Here is a 20,955-nt window from a genome sequence, read left to right as displayed (position 1 = left end):
AATGAAGCTTGCAAGATCATTTGATCCATTATGTGTTATGAATCTATGATGAAAATGGTACATTTCGCTTTTTGAGCAAATTAATACAAGAATCTTGGAGTCCATTTTGTTAGCATTTCAATCTTTACGAGGTCCAAAGAGGTTTGGACACCGTCATTTGTCAAAAAAAAAAAAAAAAAAAATCTTTACAAGGTCATCAAGTCGCAGGGTCAAAATTATCCTACCGTGCAATTTCATTACTACAAATTATACAGACCCCACTACAAACCACATGTATTTCATGCACCAATCCTGTGCCCATATGAAAGAGCAGACAACAGAAATAAACTTTACAATTCGATCAAGTAAGCCTAATCTCAAAGAAGCTAGCCACATCACAAAAAATGGTTTCCTAGTTCATACTTAAGACTTGACTATTTACACATGAAAAAGTGTACTGTACATAATCTGATAAACTACGTAGGCAACGTAACAATATTCAGGGGAGGCTGTTAGTAAGGTATTTTTATAGTGCGCTCAGTGCTTCAGAAAGTAATTTCTCAAACATCTCCAGTTTGTGGGTCTACAATCTTTTGCTTCTTCCTAGTCTCCAGGTACAAAGAAAGTTGATCACGCTTCATTTTGGCTTCCTTCAACTCCTTCTCCAAGCCCTCGATCTGTTCCATTTCAGCAACACAAACAAAATTCCCTATTACATTATCTATTCATATTTACAAAAATTAATCATCCCCTCCAACTCTGAACCACAAGCATGCTATGAGTGCAAATTTTACCTACCGTCTGTTTCAATTCATTCTCCTTCTGCATGTGTTCCTCACACCTGCAGAAAAGAGTTTCCAGGTTTCAGTTCAAGAACAAAAGCATAGGAGCCAAATAGCAATTAGCCTAAAGCCTCAAAAGAAATCAAACACATAAACCAGTATTTGAAAGATAGCTGTCCATATACTGGTAAGGGATGTATGGATTCTCAAAAAGAGAGGAGCCATGGTGCCCAACCCTCCCCCGCGCTGCCCCCCCCAAAAAAAAAGAAAGAAAGATTAGAAAGAACAAAAAAAGCACACAGTGCAGGGTGAAAACCTCATTGTCCATTAGTGCAAGTATGGACCTCCAGTAGCAAGCCTCAGTTAAATGCTGCTTTTACTCCCCCCCCCCCCCCCCTTTCTGTCCCCATCTTTTTCTTTTTGAAATATAAATACTAGAAAGACTGAAAAACTTAACCATACATTACAGGCCAGGCCATACTGATCCTCTGAACGTTTAGATCATAAAATATGGAATCATTTACCTCATGAAGAGTTGTATGTTCTCTTCACATATTTGATCAACTGAAATAGGCCCTGAACCATCCATAGATGCTAACTGATCATAGGAACCCTGCAATATGTAGACATTCGACAAGGACTCGCAATTAAATATTGTATTTTACCTACCACATAGAATGCAATATGAATGGTAATTTTACTCAGAAACAGAGGTGCATGATTGCCCATCCATCCACATAAAATTTATAAATATATACACATGGATAAGAATTGACATAACAGATAGGTATGGGTAAAGATCAAGCAAACATGTTAAGTAATTGAAATTTAACACACCCACAACCACACACTCATGCACATACACAGAGAGAGAGAGAGAGAGAGACCTGTCATATGAACAGATGTGAAAAATGAAAATGCATGATTTCATGCGAATTATGTGATAGTACTGCATCTGTTTGATTGGTACACTATTAGAATGAATAAGAGGGGTCAACCGTCAAATTTTGGCAGCTGCTTCCACATCAAATTGCAACAACTTCCTTTTTTATAAATATTAGTTTGCAAATTGCAACACATACCATTTTCTTTTTTTTTTTGGTAAATTGCAAAATACACCCCTGAAGTTTGGGATTGTTTGGACTTTACACCCCAAAGTTTCAGAAATTTGATTTTACACATTGAAATTTGGTTCCATTAGCAATTCACCCCCTCCAATTAGTATCTGCTATTAAGTGACACATCATTGCACTGACATGTTTTGTTTTTGCCAAATCACCCCCAAATGAAAATCCCAAACCCACGCCACCAGTAAACCGAAGCTCCCAGATTACAAGAATTGCCACCATTGAAATCCCATTGACGCCGCCGCCGCAAGAGTCACCACCACCATTACCATTACTTGACTAGTACCACGCCACTGCAGTTACACCAGCAATCCAGCAACCCTATATCAATAGGTAACCATGGGGTTTTTTTTATTATTTATTTTTGAGTTTGGCAGCTTTGGAATTTGGCTAAAACGGTGTCTTATAATTAAGCTTGAGTTTTGTGTTTTCACTTTGGCAAAACAGCATCGCTTGGGGCTGATTTGGCAAAAGCAAAACATGTCAGCGTGATGATGTGTCACTTAACAACAGAAACTAACTAGAGGGGACGAATGCTAACATAACCAAACTTCAAGGTGTAAAATCAAATTTCTAAAATTTCGGAGTGTAAAATCCAAACAACCCCAAACTTCAGGTATATTTTGCAATTTACCCTTCTTTTTATAGGTAAAAAATCTTTAAAACATACCATATTTAAAATATCATGTATACAAATTGTACAAAGAGTGAGCATCTAGGCCCAGTGGAGCCATCACTAAGGAAGGTTCACTCAGGCAAAACATGGCAGCAGATTTATCCATGACAATTAATTTTGGCTGCCACTTCCACAGAAAATTGCAACAATTTCCTTTTTAATAAATGCTAGTTTGTAAATTGCAACACATACCTTTTTTTTTGCTAGGTAAAAAATCTATTGCACATACCATGTTAAAAATATTATGTATACAAACTGTACAGAGAGTGAGCAGAAAAGCATGCATCTAGGCCCAGTGGAACCATCACTAAGGAAGGTTCACTCAGGCAAACCATGGCAGCAGATTTATCCATGACAATTAATTGGTTTAAGAATAGTGTGAGAGCCTGGGTCATGTCCACACGAGATGTACCCAGCACACAGTATCAGATATGTCCACAGCAACAGGTAATCATCCCCTGTGTACCAAAAGATTCCCTCAAATTTTTGCACAATCTCACCGGGCCTACCATTTTTAGGGTAACAAATAAGAAGTGTGGAGCACATTCACATCAAAATTTTGGGGGTTAAATGATGCAAAGATTCAACCAAAAAAAACTAAAAATAAATAAATAATAATCTAAATCATTCATAGTTGGGCATCTAACAATAGTGTACAGCAGGTAAATCCTGTTTCAAAATAGTTTTGTGGCCACTTACAGTGTGTCCATTACTCAAACCCTGCCCTATGTTAGCTGGAAGACTAACAATAGGCTGTACAACCTCCTGCCCCACATTAGCAGCAAGTCCAATAAGAGGTTGAACAAGGGGTTCCTTTTGTGCATGATGTGATCTGAAATTTGGAGGCTGATATCCCATTAGGTGACAGTGGCCTTTCCTGTTTTGCCCAAACAAATTTCACCAAGTCAAAACAATGTCCAAATTCATAACTCTAAAGATGACAAAGACATTCAAAAAAGACCATTTAAACTAAATAGTTAATATAAGTGCAAGATATAATCTATTATAACTAACAACATTGACATAAATAAAACATTATTGGTGAAGGAAATTGTACAGCACTGCATAATAGTCAAGCTTCATACATACAAAACCCAACCCTCCTAAAAACTCACAATTGATAATAAAGAGGAATTTAAGAAACAAAAGACAAAAAAACAAAACATATAGCACATGATAAGATTCTGAAGTGGTTGGTAGGCAGCCTCACCCCATTTTTTTTTCCCAGTTATTGTTAAATTACACACCCCCTCCATCCCATTAGCATAGAAGGAGGAAGTCCAACTGGGCTATAGCTGATTGACGGTAGACAACCTTAACCTCAAATTTTGAAGAGGAACACAATAAGATTCTAAATACCAAACAACTAGCAACCCCCTCCTCTCCCCCCCCCCCCCCCCCCCCCCCCCCCCCCACAGACAAGAAAAAAAATCCAACCATCATGCCAAAGGAGAAAACACTCATTGCTTTTCTACAAGATAAGGGGATAATGGCCATTAAGATGTCGATCGTGTGAGGAGGATTGAATCTCATCACAGGAACTGTGGGGAGGGGTGATCATCTAACATTCCCTATACCTTCAGCCTAACACTACCAAGGTTGATAGGGAGCAACCTGTAGCAATTTACAGCCAAAAGGCAGACTCAGGGGTCTGGCTTTTGGAGGGTGTGCCGAAGGAGCTAGGGTTTATCACAGTGGTGACAAAGGAGGGAGAGATGATGCTGAAGTTGGACGATCGAGCCATTGTAGTGTATAAGGAATCCCCTGAGCCAGGAGCTGAAATAGGTATGATCCCTCACAGAAACACTTGTCAGTGCCTCATTGCAATGATGCCCTCAAGGTCACCCCCACTAAGTTCCCTTGGGGGCAACACTAGTTACCAAAAGCTGGATTGCAACAAGCCCTTGGACTAGGTTCTAAAGCAAGTCAAGGATTTAATAGAGTCCTGGGGGTGTCTTTTGAAGGTTTAAAAGACAAGGTCATGACAATTTTTGAGGTTATAATGGCCAAATGGCAACAGAGGGGTAGTAATGGGATGTGTCCAAAGCAAATTTCAAAACCAACAATTATGGGGCTCAGAGAACTAAAGACCCTATTATCATTGGTGAACTATGACCAACAAGGCTCTAATCAGTTGGTGAATGGCCGTAGACCAAGGGGTTTAGTGTTGACTTAATGAATCTAAAAATCATCTTATGGAATGTCAGAGGTCTAAATAACAAGGAGAAGAGGTTGCAAGATAGAAATGCTCTCAAGATGTGGAAGGCCTGGAAACTAAACTAGAGGTAATCCACAGAGAGGTGGTGAGAAGTTTTTGGGGTAATAGGTTTGTTGACCGGGAGTATTTGGAAGCAAATGAGGTCACAGGAGGAGTGTTAATACTTTGAGATAAACAAGTGGTTGAACTTCTGGATTGTTTCAAAGGTTAGTATCCAATCTCTTGTAAAGTTAAGAGTGTCAAAGGCCAGTTTATGGACGCAGTTTCTGGTGTGTATGGCCCTAATGTAGATGCTAATAAAAATGTCTATGGGAAGAATTAGCGGGGGTGTTAGTTGGTGACGAGTGCCATGGTGTATCGAAAGCGATTTTAATGTGGCTCGTTGCCCTAGTGAGAGACTGGGCAAGGGAAGACATATAACAGCTATGTGGGAGTTATCAAATTTCAGTTCAGAATTGGATTGGTTGGATTTGCCACTGATAGGGGTAAATTCACCAAGTCCAGTATTCAAGAGCCTCCGTCTAAGTCTAGGTTAAACATATTTTTATTCCATGGAGTAGGAAGAGCATTTTTATGATCTAATCCATAATGTGTTGCCTCAGATACTTTCAGATCATTTTCCATTTGTGCGTCATAGTGGAAGGTTTCATTCCAGGAAATCTCATTTTAAGTTCGAAAACATGTGGTTACAACTGGCTGACATTGTAGACAAGGTGTGGACATGGTGGAAGGGCTATCAAATTTAACCTCTGAGCTTTGTTTTGGCAAGCAAGTTAAGAGTGTTCAAGGAGGATCTAAAGAAATGGAACAATGTGTTCTTTGGTGATGTGGGTATTTTTCTAAAAAAAATGTTATTAATAGAGATTCAGTTTTTGAAAGGGAGGAAATCAGGCCCTCATCTTTGGAGGATAGAACAAGGAGAGTTGGTACTTTGGCGAAGTTGAAGAAAACTATGTTTTAAAGGAAATCTCTTGGTGACAGAAATAAAGAGCCTCGTGATTAAAGAAAGGGATAAAAACATAAAGTTTTTCCATCATCTTGTCATTAGAGAAATAACTTTATTGCCAAATTATCCAATGCGGAGTGGACTTGGGACACTAAGGATAAGATTTGGGATTGTACTGTTAATTCTTGGAGGTTTACTGTGCCAAGTAACACTACTGATCTAATGATGATTTCACATCTATTATTCACATATGACACCTTGATCTTTTATGTTAATGACCCCAGACAAATTCATCATAAGAAGTATTTTTTGCTGTGTTTTGAGGCTTTTTTGGGGGTTAAAAAAATTGGGAAGCGTGAGACTAGTTCCTATTGCTGTACCAGAAGTGGAGCACTTTAGCCCATATCCTTGGTTGTAAGGTTTCCAATCCACTTATTAAGTATTTGGGGCTGCCATTGGGTGCAAAATTTAAATCTAGGGAGAAGAGGTTAACAGGGTGGAAGAAACTCTATTTGTCTAAAAGGGGTTGACTCACACTAAGTAAGAGTAACCTCCCAAGTTTGCCAACTTATTTCCTTTCCCTTTTTCCCATTCCCTACAACATTGCTAAGCGCATTGAAAAGGTGCAGAGGGATTTCCTTTGGGGTGATATGGGTGATGGATTTAAATTTCATCTTTTTAATTGGAAGCATCTATGTTCTCCAATTCAACAGGGGAATTGGGAGTTAGAAATGTGGTGTCATTCAATTAGTCACTGCTTGGCAAGTGGCTATGGTGTTTTGCTAGAGAGAGGAGCTTTCTAGACAAAAGTAGCGAGTGCAAGTATGGTAGTGAATGGGGTGGTTGGTGTTCAAAGGAGGGTGGGGGTGGGTATGGTGTTTGCTTATGGAAGTATATTAGATTAGGGTGGAGTCAATTTTCCAGGTGCATTAGATTCTCAATTGGTCATGGAACTAAGGTTTGCTTTTGGCATGATTGGTGGTGCAGGGAAGGTACTCTGAAGAATGCATATCCAAAGTTGTATAGTACTGCTCAGGAAAAGGAGGCTGCTGTGGCAGACTATTTATGTTGGAATGTAGGTTCTATGAATCTATGCACTGGGAAATTACTGTCATGGGAGCTATTCATGATTGGGAGATGGATATGTCTGACCATGTTAAATTACCGATTGTCCCAAAAGCTCAAGCTATTGGGATATGGTAAATTTAATCATTTAAACACATACTTCTAAGTTCTAACACTTCCCCTCACGTGTGGGCCGAAATTACCTTTTAATAGGTGAGGCCCAACATGTGAGAATTTTAATGGGAGGTAGAGTGGAAGAGATAGGGATTGAACTCAGGACCTCCTGCTCTAATACCATGTTAAATTACCAGTTGTCCCAAAAGCTTAAACTATTGGGATATGGTAAATTTAATCATTTAATCACATACTTCTAACAGACCACCTTTATGGACCTCATCTATTCAACAAAAATTAGGAGGGATATTGAAGACCAACTTGGTTGAAGGCCTATCAAGAATGGGTTATTTGAGGTGAAACCTTTTTGTAAAGTGCTTTACATTGGAGACGTGGGCTCTTTCACTTTGAAGAGTATTTGGAAGGCTAAAGTCTGCTTAAGGTAGCTTTCTTTACATGGACTAATCTGTTAGGTAAAATTCTTACGTTAAATAACTTACACCGACTTTGATGTTTGTAGTAGAATGGTGTTATATGTGTAAGAAGGATGGGGAGAATGTAAATCACTTGTTGCCACATTGTGAATACACTTAAGAGTTGTGGTCTCTAGTGCTATGTTTGTTTGAGGTATAGTGGATTATGCCTCATAGAGTTCTTGATTTGTTAGCATGTTGAAAGGGGAAATTTTCTATGAGAATAGTGACATTTCGAATGTGGTATCTCTATGTCTTATGTGGACTATTTGGTGGGAGCCTAATAATAGGGAGTTTGAAGGTTTGGAAAGGACTATGACGGATCTAAAGATGATCCTTTAACAAGCGTTGTTTGATTGCATGGCTGTTTTTCCTTGCCTTTCTTACTGCACTGTGTTAGAATTTGTACACTGTTGTAACTTTTTTTGAGTTTTGACGCTATATAAGCAAACATCTTGTGTACTAGGTGGTGTCCTCTTTCTTTGATAAAATATTCTTACTCATCAACCAAAAAAAAAAAAAAAGACCATTTAGAAGAATTTGTAATTAAGACACATGTTAACAAACCAGTAATCATTCAGTATCTGTTTCAGCCTAGCTTCTAGCCGGATAAACAGCGATGATCGCTCAAAATCCTGCTTGTCATGTGCTGGCTCTATAAAATTTGCTTCAAGAACTCCTACAATATAAAAGGAAAAAACAATGAATAAATGAAAATTTAATGGAAGTGTTTGACACAAGAAATCAAGGGAAAGAGGGTACCAATAACACCGCTCCCTTTTGAAGAACCATCAGCAGAGACTTTCCAGAAAGGCTAAAAAAAATATGAAGAACTAACCAAGTCAGTAACATCAACTTGTATCTCAACAGTCCCACTATAGCATGAAACACATTCCACTTATCATATAAACAGCATAAAAGTTAGCAGAACTTCCATGAATTTATTCAACTTCCTAAGTCAACAGGGTATTATACAGCCAAGTTTGACACAGCATCTCACACAAAACAATGTTCCGGGTTTAAACCAATCCAAAAGTTAAAACCTCAAATATAAATATAAGTACATACATAGAGATAAACAAAAATAGGAATACACAAAAACGAAGCAAAAAAAAAAAAAAAACACATACACACATGCACACAAGCATATCGGATTACATGGAGAGGTTACTTCAGCTTTACCAAAACTTACCCTGATGAGGCGATTTTTATGGTACACATTGAATCCACAAACAGGGATTGAAGGAAACTCCTTTGCAAATCCAACAGTTGTTTCCACTGTAACCTAAACCAAACAGACTAATCAAATTTTCAACTTCAACAGAATTGTATCTAATATGAACTTCCACAAATTAATAGTGCCTTTAGAGGGGCCAAAATTTGACACAAGGTTGAAGTTTAAAAATCCTTGAGAAACATAAAAATCTAGTCATCCCATAATATCCGAGTTGTATACACCCGGTATACCTGGATGCTCTATTTTTGAGATCTCAATAAAAAAATAAAAAATAAAAAAACATATCCAAGTTGTCAAATGCATACATTTTTAAGAAGACACAATCAATTCTTAATCATCTCCAATCTTCAAAACTACTTTCCAAGTTTACCCTCTTAAAAAATGAGGATGTGGTGGAAAAGTATGAGTGAAGAGTATTGTGGGGAAATTTAGAAAATTTATGGTTTAATACTTGGACTAGGACAAACATTATAGACAAGAAAGGTTGCAAATTTAAGCATACATTGTGGGATGGAAGGAACATCAAACATGAATAGTGAGAAACATAAAAATCTAGTCATCCCATAATATCCAAGTTGTATATGCCCGGTATACCTGGGTGCCTCTATTTTTGAGATCTCAATAAAAATAAATAAAAAATAAAAAAACATATCCAAGTTGTCAAATGCATACATTTTAAAGAAGACACAATCAATTCTTAATCATCTCAAATCTTCAAAACTACTTTCCAAGTTTACCCTCTTAAAAAATGTGGATGTGGTGGAAAAGTATGAGTGAAGAGTATTGTGGGGAAATTTAGAAAATTTATGGTTTGATACTTGGACCAGGACAAACATTATAGACAAGTAAGGTTGCAAATTTGAGCATATATTGTGGGATGGAAGGAACATCAAACATGAATAGTGAGAAACATAAAAATCTAGTCATCCCATAATATCCAAGTTGTATACGCCCGGTATACCTGGGTGCCTCAATTTTTGAGATCTCAATAAAAAAAAAATAATAATAAAAAAACATATCCTAGTTGTCAAATGCATACATTTTTAAGAAGACACAATCAATTCTTAATCATCTCAAATCTTCAAAACTACTTTCCAAGTTTACCCTCTTAAAAATTGAGAATGTGGTGGAAAAGTATGAGTGAAGAGTATTGTGGGGAAATTTAGAAAATTTATGGTTTGATACTTGGACCAGGACAAACATTATAGACAAGTAAGGTTGCATATTTGAGCATACATTGTGGGATGGAAGGAACATCAAACATGAATAGTGAATAAAGGTAACAAAGTACGAGTATAAACTGTAATACCCTTTTCATTATTATCATATTCTTCTTTTTTGATAAGACTAATAATTCCCACTGATAGAACCTATAAGAGATTTTTGCTTTCCAAGTATATTATAGAAGTGAACATCCATTCTTATCAAAGCAACCATAACACCAGAAAGGGTCACAAAATACACCGCCCCAAAATGAATAAGTGGTGAAGTTATCACTTCCAATTTTATTTGTTAAAACTTTGACATAACATATGTAATGGATGACTGCTTAAACAATTATCAAGTTATGACTTGCACTTGTCCACACATTTCGATATAGGGAAGAGCATCACATGACAAATAAGGTACAGTATTAGATTCTCTAACAATAAGATGCAAAAACCCTACTATATTGTATTTTTATTTCACTTCTTTGTCTTAATGAAAGGACATTCTGATGAAATTTTCAAGAGTTCTAAGAAATCTTTATGGAGAACTATCAGGAATTCCAAAAATTTAAAATGCCATTTTGATGCTCCTTTAAGGCTGGGTCCTCATCTTATGATAGTTATCCATTAAGGAACATATAGAGACCAGAATTATTAAATAATAACCATGTTTATATTGTCTACATCTACCACCATAATCATTGCACCTCTTTTGGCTTTTTTTTTTTTTTTTTGATTAGTAACAAACTTTCTTAAAGCAAAAACTTCTAAGTATCATCAACTCTTACCTCTTTTGTTCCCAGACCTAGCTGGGGCTTGTAACTCACCACATTTGAATGTTGCAACTCATCAGCAATATTTAACTGATGCACAGGTTTCCCCCTTAATACAATACTGAAGTTTTTAAATTTTCTTAGGTACAAAATGGAAACGTAATCCTGTGCAAAGATATATAAATAAATTAGAAAATTTGAAGGAATCAAACAACTGATACAAACAAATAGAAAATATATAGGCTAAAATGCAAATTACATCCTCTAAGTTTGACTGAAATTCATTTCAGTCCTCTAAGTATACATTCATTCAATTGAATCCACTAAGTTTCAAATTTATTCAATTCAGGAATTTCGTCCAATTTTGTTAAAAAATTGCCATTAAAAAAATATTTTTCACACACGAAAAATATTTATAGATTTTTTATGTGAGAATTTTTTTTTTTCAAAAAAAATTTTTCATTGGTTAATTGCATATTTATTGGCAATTTTTTAATGGAATTGGATGAAATGCCTGAATTGAATAAATTTGAAACTTATGGTGTGTTTGGATATCACTTATTTTGCTGAAAACTGAAAACAACATAGCAAAATAATTTTTAAATGTGTGAATAATGCCGTGGGACTCATTTTTAATGAAATTTTTGTTGAAAAAAGAGATTTATGGGTCCCGTGAACAGTGCACAGGACCCACTAGAAAAGAAAAAAAAACGCCAGTGCACGTTCTCAAAAAAAAAGGAAACACCAAAACGCAGACGCTGAGTCTGTTTCAGCTGTACCCAAACGGATACTTAGAGTACTCAATTGAATGAAATTAAGGTTAAAGGACTAAAACGAATATTCAGTCAAACTTAAAGGGTATAATTTGCATTTTAGCCAAATAAATATGTAAGCAACAATTATGAAAGAAATCTAACAAGTGACACTGGCAAAAGGGGAGAGAGAGAGAGACCAAACACAAAAAGTACAATATAAAAGGTTACCCTTAAGGAATAACGGATGCGGTAAGATATATGGGATTGAAGCTCCACTGCTTTTTTGTTTAATTTTGTCAGGCTTCCACGGCTGGCTTCATCTCGCAGCCTTATATCCTACATCAAATATCAAATGAGGACCATGCTTGCTTTTGTAATTAAATTTATTTAACATATCAAAATGAGAACACCCTACATCATTAACCACAACAAATCAACAATAAGAAAACAACCAGCATATTGAAATACACATACACGCATGCATAGACCCCACCCAAAACCATGGCTGATAAAACAGCAATCAGGATCAAAAGATTTCTTTTTCTTTTTTTTCTTGATTCTACAATCCCAGTTTTTACAAATGATCCAAGTTGTCCTATAATTGGCAGTCTAGTAGTATTTTCTCAAGCTCGTAGGATTATAAAAACGATAAAATCAAATTGTTAATCAAACTAGGATTAGAGCAGCATGTAAAAAGGTACTTGGGCTCCTTCATCAACCTTTTGAATCAACAGCCATATATAATAATATCACGGTTATGAAGAATTAACCTTGAAAAACAAATGATATAAAAGATGGTAAGAGAAGGAAATATTAACACTCATTATAGACCACATCAACTGAAATTTGTAGTCCCTTCAATTTTTGAACAGAAATTAACAGGAAAATTTTTCCTACAACTATTCTACTAAAACCATTGAATTAATATACTACTTCTCATTAAGAAATATTATAACTAACCAATATACATGACCCCAAGGGGTAGCACAATTGGCTGGGGACCATAACTCATGAAGCGGAGATAACTAGTTGAAACAAATAAATAAAATTTTTCCTTCCCCCTCCCCTTGGGGTCAAAACTTACTTATCAATATATTTATACCATGGAAAATTGCATGCTTGACGTTAGAAACCACAGTGGGACAGCGGTAGTTAAATCACACTCTTTGCCCAGTTCTTATTCAATCCAAGTTTTAATATGGCCCCACAGTACATTTGAAACAATCAACCCCTACGATTTTATAAATTTTCAGTATGGTCCAGTGATTAGAAGTAGATAAAAGTTTGTATTTATGACCATTCAGATTCAAATGCATATGTTTTAGAAATTTTCACAAGATTAAGATCAAATTCTTAATTGCATCAATCCCAATCAAAACTTGTTCCATAACTTGGTAAGGGCTAATCATGCAATCAATTGAAACTACCTAAAAATAATAATAAAGGAATCAACTGAAATTTGGGTCAAACAAAGGGAGAGAGGGGGAAGGGGGAAAGGGGGGGGGGGGGGGGGGGGGGGTTGTCTTACACAAGAAAATAATTGCCTAATCTTTTGATTTTGTACACTTGAGAATTAATGAGTTCTTCAACAAGCAAAGCCAAGAGTTAAAATAAAGAGTTCAAAAAATAAAATTTTTATTAATCCATAATACATTCTACAGGAACAAGTTCCGTAAAACAAAAATAAATACCCTTCAAGAGTTACATATTAAAAAAAAAAAAAAAAAAAAAAAAAAAAAAAAAAAAAAAAAAACACCCTCCAAGAGTTGCATCTAGAGTTGACTATAATAAAAAAATCAGAACAAATAGGCACTCTAAATCTTTTCATGCCATTCAGATTGCCTAAAAACATCTAGTTAATGCAGATCCATAAGAAAAAACTCATATTACATTACAGAACACTGCATAAATGCAGCATACCTCATCGTCATCATCAAAACTCAATTCATAAATGCCTTCATCATTCAGCCACAAATTGTATATTATTATTTTTGTTCCATGTGGTCCGATATCCTCAAACTGAAAAATGGGAAACAAGTGAGTCAGCGAAGAAAGCACATAGCACACATGCAATAAGTAGAAATAAGCAACATTTAACAGCTCAGAGAATATTTTATTCCAACTTCACTGGTAGCATCAGCCATGGTAGCCAAAGGCGAGCCGGACGCTCATTGTGGATGTAATATAAAAATCAGGTATGATGCTACAAAACGTTAGTTTCCCTGGGAATAATTCCAACAAAGCCTATTTATACGGTCTGAATTTAACAAAACTGAATGAAGTAAAATGAACCTGAAGCATGAGCTCCTCCTTTGATGGAAAGGGAGACCATTCGAGGATGATTTTCAAGTTAGCAGACCAGTCATCTTGGGAGCCATATATAATTTGTTCAGCCCAATTGCCAGAAACATCATAATCTATCTGCAACCGTAGTGAGGCCAAAGAAATGAAGTCTAAAAACAGAAGTTAATTGCTAAGGCTAAAAATTTTGAACATAAAGGATAGAAGGAATCACCATTGGAACAATTACGTCATCCTGCCCAGTTCTCCGCAAAAAGGTATAGGATAATAAACCAACACTCTGAGTTGCTCGACTAAAACACATGCAAAAAGAAAAATATCATAGAATACAGCAGAATAAAACTTAATTCCAGCAATCAGCAAAGAATTTTCTTAATGACCAAAAAAAATAAAGAGGCTAAATCACATATGATACTACCATCTAGAAGTGATGGTATTGACAGCAAGGCATCACACATTTAAAGGAAGATAAGCTCATACAAAGACATGACCTTAATGTATAGAGATTTGAGGTTACCTTCACACTCATAAAACCAGAACATCAAATGCATCTCACATAGCATAATTGTATTTTCTCAAATAGATGCTACTCAAGTAGGATTCATTGAGTGAAGTATTGTGGCTAATACGGTTGCCCATAATCCCCAAAAATTCAATCCACAAATACAAGGTTGGATTGATAGTGCAGATATCTTCTCAATAGTAATATACAGACTTACATACACATCCACTCGTATGAACAAACACATAAATATGTCAAGTCAAGATAAAAAAGTGTTTAGAAAGAATGAACATTTCACTGAACCTTCCACTGGAGTGATATAATTAACTACAATATATAATGGAATGCAATTAAAGAAAATTCCGAGCATACAACCTGTGACCAAAATTCAATGAATTTAAAGCATAACGCAGGAGCCAAAACAGGGGGAAAAGCTTAAAAATACCTTGCACTAGTTGCACGACTGAGAACAATAACATCAGCACCAAGTCGCATGGTACTAGTCTTGAATCCATTACCATCTGAAAACAAACACATAACCTTTGGTTCAAAAATAAGAAAAACATACAATGATCTTGAAGTTGAACGCAAGTAAAAAAAAAAAAAAAAATACTTATTAAAAAAAAAAGGAAAATAAACAAAACTATAGTAAAAATCTGAAAAACAAAGATTTAGCCGCAATGTTACTCAATTTGCTTCTGGAGCTCAGCAAGGGTTTAGAGACATTAAGTTGGTAAACATATGTGCCCCGGAGCTGTTCAGAGGAACAGTCTATATAAAATTCATGTCACTTTCCTTTGCTGGAACATCATTTTACAGGAAAAAATAATAATAATAATGGTTTCAGAGGTGGAAAAAATTTAGAGGATTCTTTTAAACACATTGGGAAATAGTTCATACAACATTAGGCATTGTGGAAGAAGATTTGTGCACAAACAAGCCGTAGGTGGAATGCCAACTAGTATTAACCATCTGAATTTATATATGAGCACCCTATTCCCTCATATCTTCTTTATGTGCCTGAAAATGCTGGACAAGATTGCAAAGGTGCTTGGTTTATCAAAAGAAGGCAATTTTGAATCTCCAGTTTTTCACAAGGTAAACTTCTATGGATAAAAATATCATAAAATAATGCTTAGATCTCCAAGAAAAAAAATTTCTTCTCGTTTTAAAGGACAATTAAAATACTATATTCACAGAAATCATAAAAACATGCACTAGACATACATTAGAAAGCAAAAGGAAAAACAAGATGTATATTTCAACCACAGACCCTAACATCACAATGTACACACGTAGCCCTAGACTCCATAAATTGTTTTCTTTGAAATAATAAAAAAATGCACCAAGCAGGTGAAATAAAAAGGGACCATGCTACCACTGTCATAGGACTCCTCAATCTCTGCCATCTCCTAGCCGTGTGTGTGTGTGTATATATATATATATATAATGGCCCATAAGACCACATATAAGATTAAAAATACAAAGAAACAAAGAGTTTAAAATCTTCAAAATTGTTTCTTTTTTAAGAATCCTATCAACAGAGACCAACCATACAAAGTGCAAAAAAAAAAAAAAAAAAAAAAAAAAAAAAAAAACCCTCCTTGATAGAAACAAGCAGACCTTAAAATGAAGGAATTGACAGCAAAGACCGTAACCAACCAAGTTAGTATTTTATTTTCTTTCAGTCCAAGTTTTTTTTTTTTTTAATCAAAAAATATTTATAAGTCAAAGTAGGACTCCTAATGCTAATAGGATAGGAAAGAACCTCTATATAAGAAGGGATGGAGTTCATTAATGAAATTGTTGAGTGTTTTGAACATTGAGGCATCCTGGCCTTTGTGTGTTCTTTTCTTCCTTTCTCTTCTTCTCTTTCTTGTGGTGTTGTTCACAGGTACTATTCATACAACCCCTGAACACCATAAAAATCCTCTCTTTTTCTTCTTCCTTAAAACCTCAAATCATCTTTCTTTTACCAATCAAAACCACTAAACCCACATACTTTCTTCTATCAAACAGGCATCAAATAATTCACCAAAATTTTAAGTCCTATCACAACCCATAACCATTTCTTCAACAATTATAAACCCTCGATCCAAAAATTCTCCAAAACCTAAATCCACCACAAGCACATCTTTGACCCAACAAGAGAGAGACAAAGTACCACTCCAAAGGCCAAAGTCTATTTAGTGTTTACTGTTTAGAAGAGTTTCCCAACACTCCCATGTCTCCCCTTCTTCTCCAAAACTCACAAGCCACTTTCTTCAAAAATATAGCATTCCAATTTGCTCACCAATGTCAAAAGTCAACTTTGCCACATTGATCCCTCACTGCAATAGACTTGGATTTTGTCAAAACACTCGTATCTAAATGTTTTCAAAAACATCCAAAAATGACCATAGTGTTTAAGAAATCAATACCATTAGAAACTTAAGATTATGTGACTTGCAAAAAAAAAAAAGGCAGAATATGTATTCAAAAGTCTAATAGAATGGAGGAAAAGAATACATGTTGCCAACCCCAACTAAACTATTGAGAATCCATAGCCGACCCCAAAAAATTGGGATTAAGGCTTGTTGTTGTTGATGATATATGTATGCAAAAGTCTCACTAAATTTTTTTCTCTTTTTTGGGTAAGTTACACAACATCACTAATGAACTCTCCACCTTACTCTTACAAAGAAAGGAGGTTTCATTTTAACTAGAGCTCACTGGCACTAAAAATTGCCTCTTAACACCAATCAAAAACAAGAACCAGAAGTTCAACATAAAAATATTAGACAATGTAATTATGCAAATTAATCCATTAAGCTAGAATTAATGGTACAAGATGATCATAATGATTACACTGTCCGATTGTTGTATTTGACTTCTTAGAAGAATAACCCAAGCTCATGCATTTCCGAATACGTGCGGGGTCCATTCCACCACCATCATCTGAAAGGACAAAAGGTCTCCTATTTGTATATGTTATTAAACCACATGCATGAAACCACTGAACATAATTACAGTAGCAACAAGTAGGCATATGGATGCCATACCTTGGAAAAGCAAAGCCGGAGAGTTATCCTTCATAATATCAATTTTATCAACCTTCACAAAAGTCGCACCATTGTGAATCTGAAAAGACAGCCAAACATTACAAAAAAAAAAAAAAAACAGTTAGTTCCCATCAAAATTTAAACAATACAGTCTTAAGCAGCTAAGTAATTCAAACATACCACCCAGATTACTGATCCCTTTTAAGCATGGAGGATTCAGTTTAAAAAAGAATAATAAATGTTTGTGTGGCAACATGAGAGAAATTCTGTCCAGTTAAAAATCTCCATTACTTTTTTTCTTTCATTATTGGCTTTAATGTACCGTTTGGTTCACGTTTCAAAATTCCTATAGGATTCCGAGGCATTTTCCTTGTTTAGTTGCAAACCAATCATGGAAATCTAGATGCTCACAGGCATCCAGATCCAACAAATCTCATCCTTGTAGGAATATGGGTTCTTATGAAAACATGGATATCCATGTTCTCACAGCTAGGTAATGTTCTATTCTTTCTAAAATGGTAATAATATCCTTATTTAATACTATCTAACTAAAAAAGATGTAACCCCTTTCTCATCTTGTCTACTACTCTCTCAAATTCCCTCCATACAAGGTTATTTTGGAAAACATAGATAATTGCTGCAACGTTTGCATGTATGTTTTTGGTCATTTATGGGCCAAATGAAGACAATCTTAGAGGTACTTTGGGGAGTTTTCTAGTGTGTTTCAGAGTGGAATGTGGGGTGGTGTATAATCGGGGACTTCAATGTAGTTCATTTCCCTCGTGAGAGGTTGGTGAATTTCTTCTGCCATGTTGGAGTACTTGGAATTTATTTTGGAGTAAACTCTGATTGACCTCTCATTGGAAGGAGGATCTTATATGTGGTTGAATAACCCCAACAGTCCTTTCATGTTCCATATTGAGAGGTTGGTGCTATGATTCTATTATCCAAGAATGCCTACATTTTGTGTTAGTCAATAAATTAAAAGCACACAAGGAGGATTTGAAGAGGTCGACAAAGCAGGAATTTGGAGATGTGGGAGTAACCAAAAAGCCGGATATTGACCAATATCAAGTGGATAGACACCAAAGAGATAAGTGAAGGCCATTCCAAGAGTAAAGAAATCAAAGAGAATTAAAAGCTAAGTTGGGAAAACTTGAACAATTAGAAGAGATTTTTTAGCATCAAAAGTCCCAAGTTGTATGGCTAAGGGAGAGGGTTAATAACAGGTTCTTTTATGGCTGGCTAATTCCCAGGAGGTCAAATTTTATGGAGCTAGACATGGAAGGCGCTTGGCTTACAAACAGGAATGAGTAAGACACGATAGTACAATTCTATGAAGATTTTTATAGAGAACTATAGATTGGCGACCAAAGGCTGATTTTTATTTTTTATACAAATTGTGAATCCCAGAGCATCACATGGTAGCAGACTTTTATTTTTTATATTTTTGGCAAAGCATTAGCCAACAGACTTATTGACACAATATAAGAACTATTTACTTTTCTTTTTGCACAGCTAAATTTTAACTAATAAAAATTTCTCTTTTGTGAAAATTTTTAAAAGCAACTCACACACAGTCAATCGTGTGATGTTGATAATTACAAGTTACTACTTCAGTCACACAGTAAAACATAAATGATATTTGAGTTACCTCATCAACAGCATTATCCAAGAGCTCAGCAATTGCTGCCACAAATCAATCAATCAATCAATTAACAAGAAAAATCAAGTTATAAATATTTGCATATGTTGAGCATTCACATACAAATATTCTAGACTTTTGTCTCTTTGTATTATTTCTTTAATTAGTAAGCTAGGTTACACGCACAACCGGTGGATTTTAAACCCAAAACCTCACCTCCATCCCCATTATCATAACAGGAGGAAGGTTTAATTGGGCTATAGCTCATTGGCTATTCCAAATTTTGCCTCTTATCTATAGAAATTCATAACAACTAAAAAAAAAAAAAGAACCATATGAACTGTTTTACTTCTCCGGTGATACACAATTTGTTCATCATTTCAAAAAAACAAGAGCTAAAATTTCAGAACAACATTGTCAAGTTGCACAAATCGTCATTGCATAAACTAAAGCAACTAAAATTACTTTAAAAATCACCCAATTCCAACACAAGTTTCGGATTCTATATACATTGTCATGCATTTTATTAAGCTAAATCTCAACTTTAAGTTATATAAATTACGCAAATAAAAACCAATTGAATTGCACTTTCATGTTAAAAACAAAAGCCTAATAAAGCTTACCACCAAAAGCCCATTTATGTGAAGTGGCATTAGAATGAAGAAACTTGGGGTGAACTCGGGCGTGCTCCAATTGACCTGCATTACAGCTTTTTCAGTATACAAAAAGTTACAATAGAGAAGAAAGAATTGAATATCATCATCAATATGATAATTGAAAAGCAATGCAACCGTGGTCTAAAGGGGGTCTTGTGGTGGGACCCACATCGTAGGCCCCGGCTTTCCAGAAACTTTGAGAGACGAGGTTTTTGTTGGATGAGACCGGCGTGAGTGCAACGGATTGCGACGCCGTTTTGTTGTTGGTTGGTGTTGTTCCGACTCCGTCATTGGCTTCATCGTCGCTGATATCAACTTCAATGACTTTGGCAGGTTCTTTCTCTACTTTGGGCGGCATTTTTGGAGTCTTTGAGTGAAGAGTCACTGGAATTCGTATTAGTTTCGAGGATTAGGGGTTTGGAGCATTTCCTAGAAAATTAGTTTAGTATAAAAGTTAAAGAAAGAGCAAAATTAAGTGGTGAACTTGTAAACCTTGATTGCGTGAAAAGTAGAGTTTGAATGAAGCCGGAGATGGCTGCCAATCGAGAGAAGAGAGAGAGAGAGAGTCCCGGTGCCGGAGTGAACGGAAGAGTGGAGTGTAGAGGGGGACAACCGGACAAGTGAAATAGAAACGGTGCGTTTAGCTTGTTTAGTTAAAGTAAAGGTTTTTTGTTTTTGTTTTGTTTTTTTTAAATATTTTTACAAATAAAGTAAATAAATTGATGCTATAGAATTTCAAATTATAACATAGGCTTTGTGATAATTGACTTTACTAATTGAGCTTAACTTGAACCCACTCAAATAGAGAGTCATGCTTTGTATAAGTTGAATAAAACTTAATCCAACCCACTATGAGGTTTTTTGCCATTGTACATTACACCACTAAGACATGGGAGAATGCATATGTGGTTAAATCTGGACTCTACACGTGGAATGGCTCTGACCAAAGGAGGAGGAAGCGCTGGCTAAAAGATTCTATTCTTGGTCCCTGCTAAAGGCGTGATTGCCTTGGGAATGAAGTAAAATATGCACTTAACATCATACTCAAGCACTCACAAAAAGAGAGATAGTGACTTTCTAAGATCATCAACTATAAGGACATCCCTTATTAGTTGAATGCATGTTAGACTACTTCAAAGACACTTGTATCAGTCACAATACTCTTGATGTCCTTCTCAATGTCCAGAGGCTGTTTCCCAAGCAGTGGCAAAGTCACCTACCCACAGGCCCCAATGCCACGTTGGCGCAATTTCTATTTTCTAGTCAATAGATAATAGCACAGCTGTGAAAAGGTCCAAAATAAAGAAATTATGACTTGATACCTATCTTTGTACTTAGCCATATTCCTCAAATTATAAGAGGAACATGCAGTTGTATTTTAAGGTAAGAACCCAAGTAGATATTTGGAGAATAGAGTAGAAAGTTAATAAGATAGAAAGGTAGAAAAATAAGGTCTC

At 35.7% G+C, this 20,955-nt stretch overlaps 1 protein-coding gene across 1 annotated transcript; it reads right to left on the bottom strand.

Moving 5' to 3' along the window:
- Nucleotides 1-206: 206 nt before the first annotated feature.
- On the bottom strand, nucleotides 207-20,156 carry LOC126733142 (protein MICRORCHIDIA 2-like). The gene is made up of 19 exons (XM_050436334.1): nucleotides 19,991-20,156; nucleotides 19,634-19,882; nucleotides 19,466-19,540; nucleotides 18,852-18,886; nucleotides 17,198-17,276; nucleotides 17,004-17,093; nucleotides 14,602-14,677; nucleotides 13,869-13,947; nucleotides 13,646-13,774; nucleotides 13,274-13,372; nucleotides 11,582-11,689; nucleotides 10,614-10,763; nucleotides 8,573-8,665; nucleotides 8,143-8,194; nucleotides 7,948-8,059; nucleotides 3,264-3,441; nucleotides 1,286-1,374; nucleotides 778-820; nucleotides 207-656 (listed from the first exon to the last, which is right to left on the bottom strand). Exons 2-19 carry the CDS (start codon nucleotides 19,854-19,856, stop codon nucleotides 540-542), a joined length of 1,827 nt encoding a protein of 608 aa, XP_050292291.1. The 5' UTR covers nucleotides 19,857-19,882; nucleotides 19,991-20,156; the 3' UTR covers nucleotides 207-539.
- Between the last annotated feature and the right edge of the window lie 799 nt (nucleotides 20,157-20,955).

Source organism: Quercus robur, chromosome 6, assembly GCF_932294415.1.
Source record: "Quercus robur chromosome 6, dhQueRobu3.1, whole genome shotgun sequence".
NCBI classification, from domain to species: Eukaryota; Viridiplantae; Streptophyta; class Magnoliopsida; order Fagales; family Fagaceae; genus Quercus; species Quercus robur.
Note: the sequence above shows the minus strand (reverse complement) of the source record. Positions and strands in the feature narration are given on the sequence as shown.

Coding starts and splice junctions, on each gene's coding strand:
- LOC126733142 (XM_050436334.1), bottom strand. CDS start 19,856: ATGCCGCCCAAAGTAGAGAAAGAACCTGCCAAAGTCATTGAAGTTGAT. Junction 10,764..11,581: donor GCATCCGTTATTCCTTAAGG/GTAACCTTTTAT, acceptor ATCTTTGCACAG/GATTACGTTTCCATTTTGTA. Junction 8,666..10,613: donor TAGGTCTGGGAACAAAAGAG/GTAAGAGTTGAT, acceptor TGTTTGGTTTAG/GTTACAGTGGAAACAACTGT.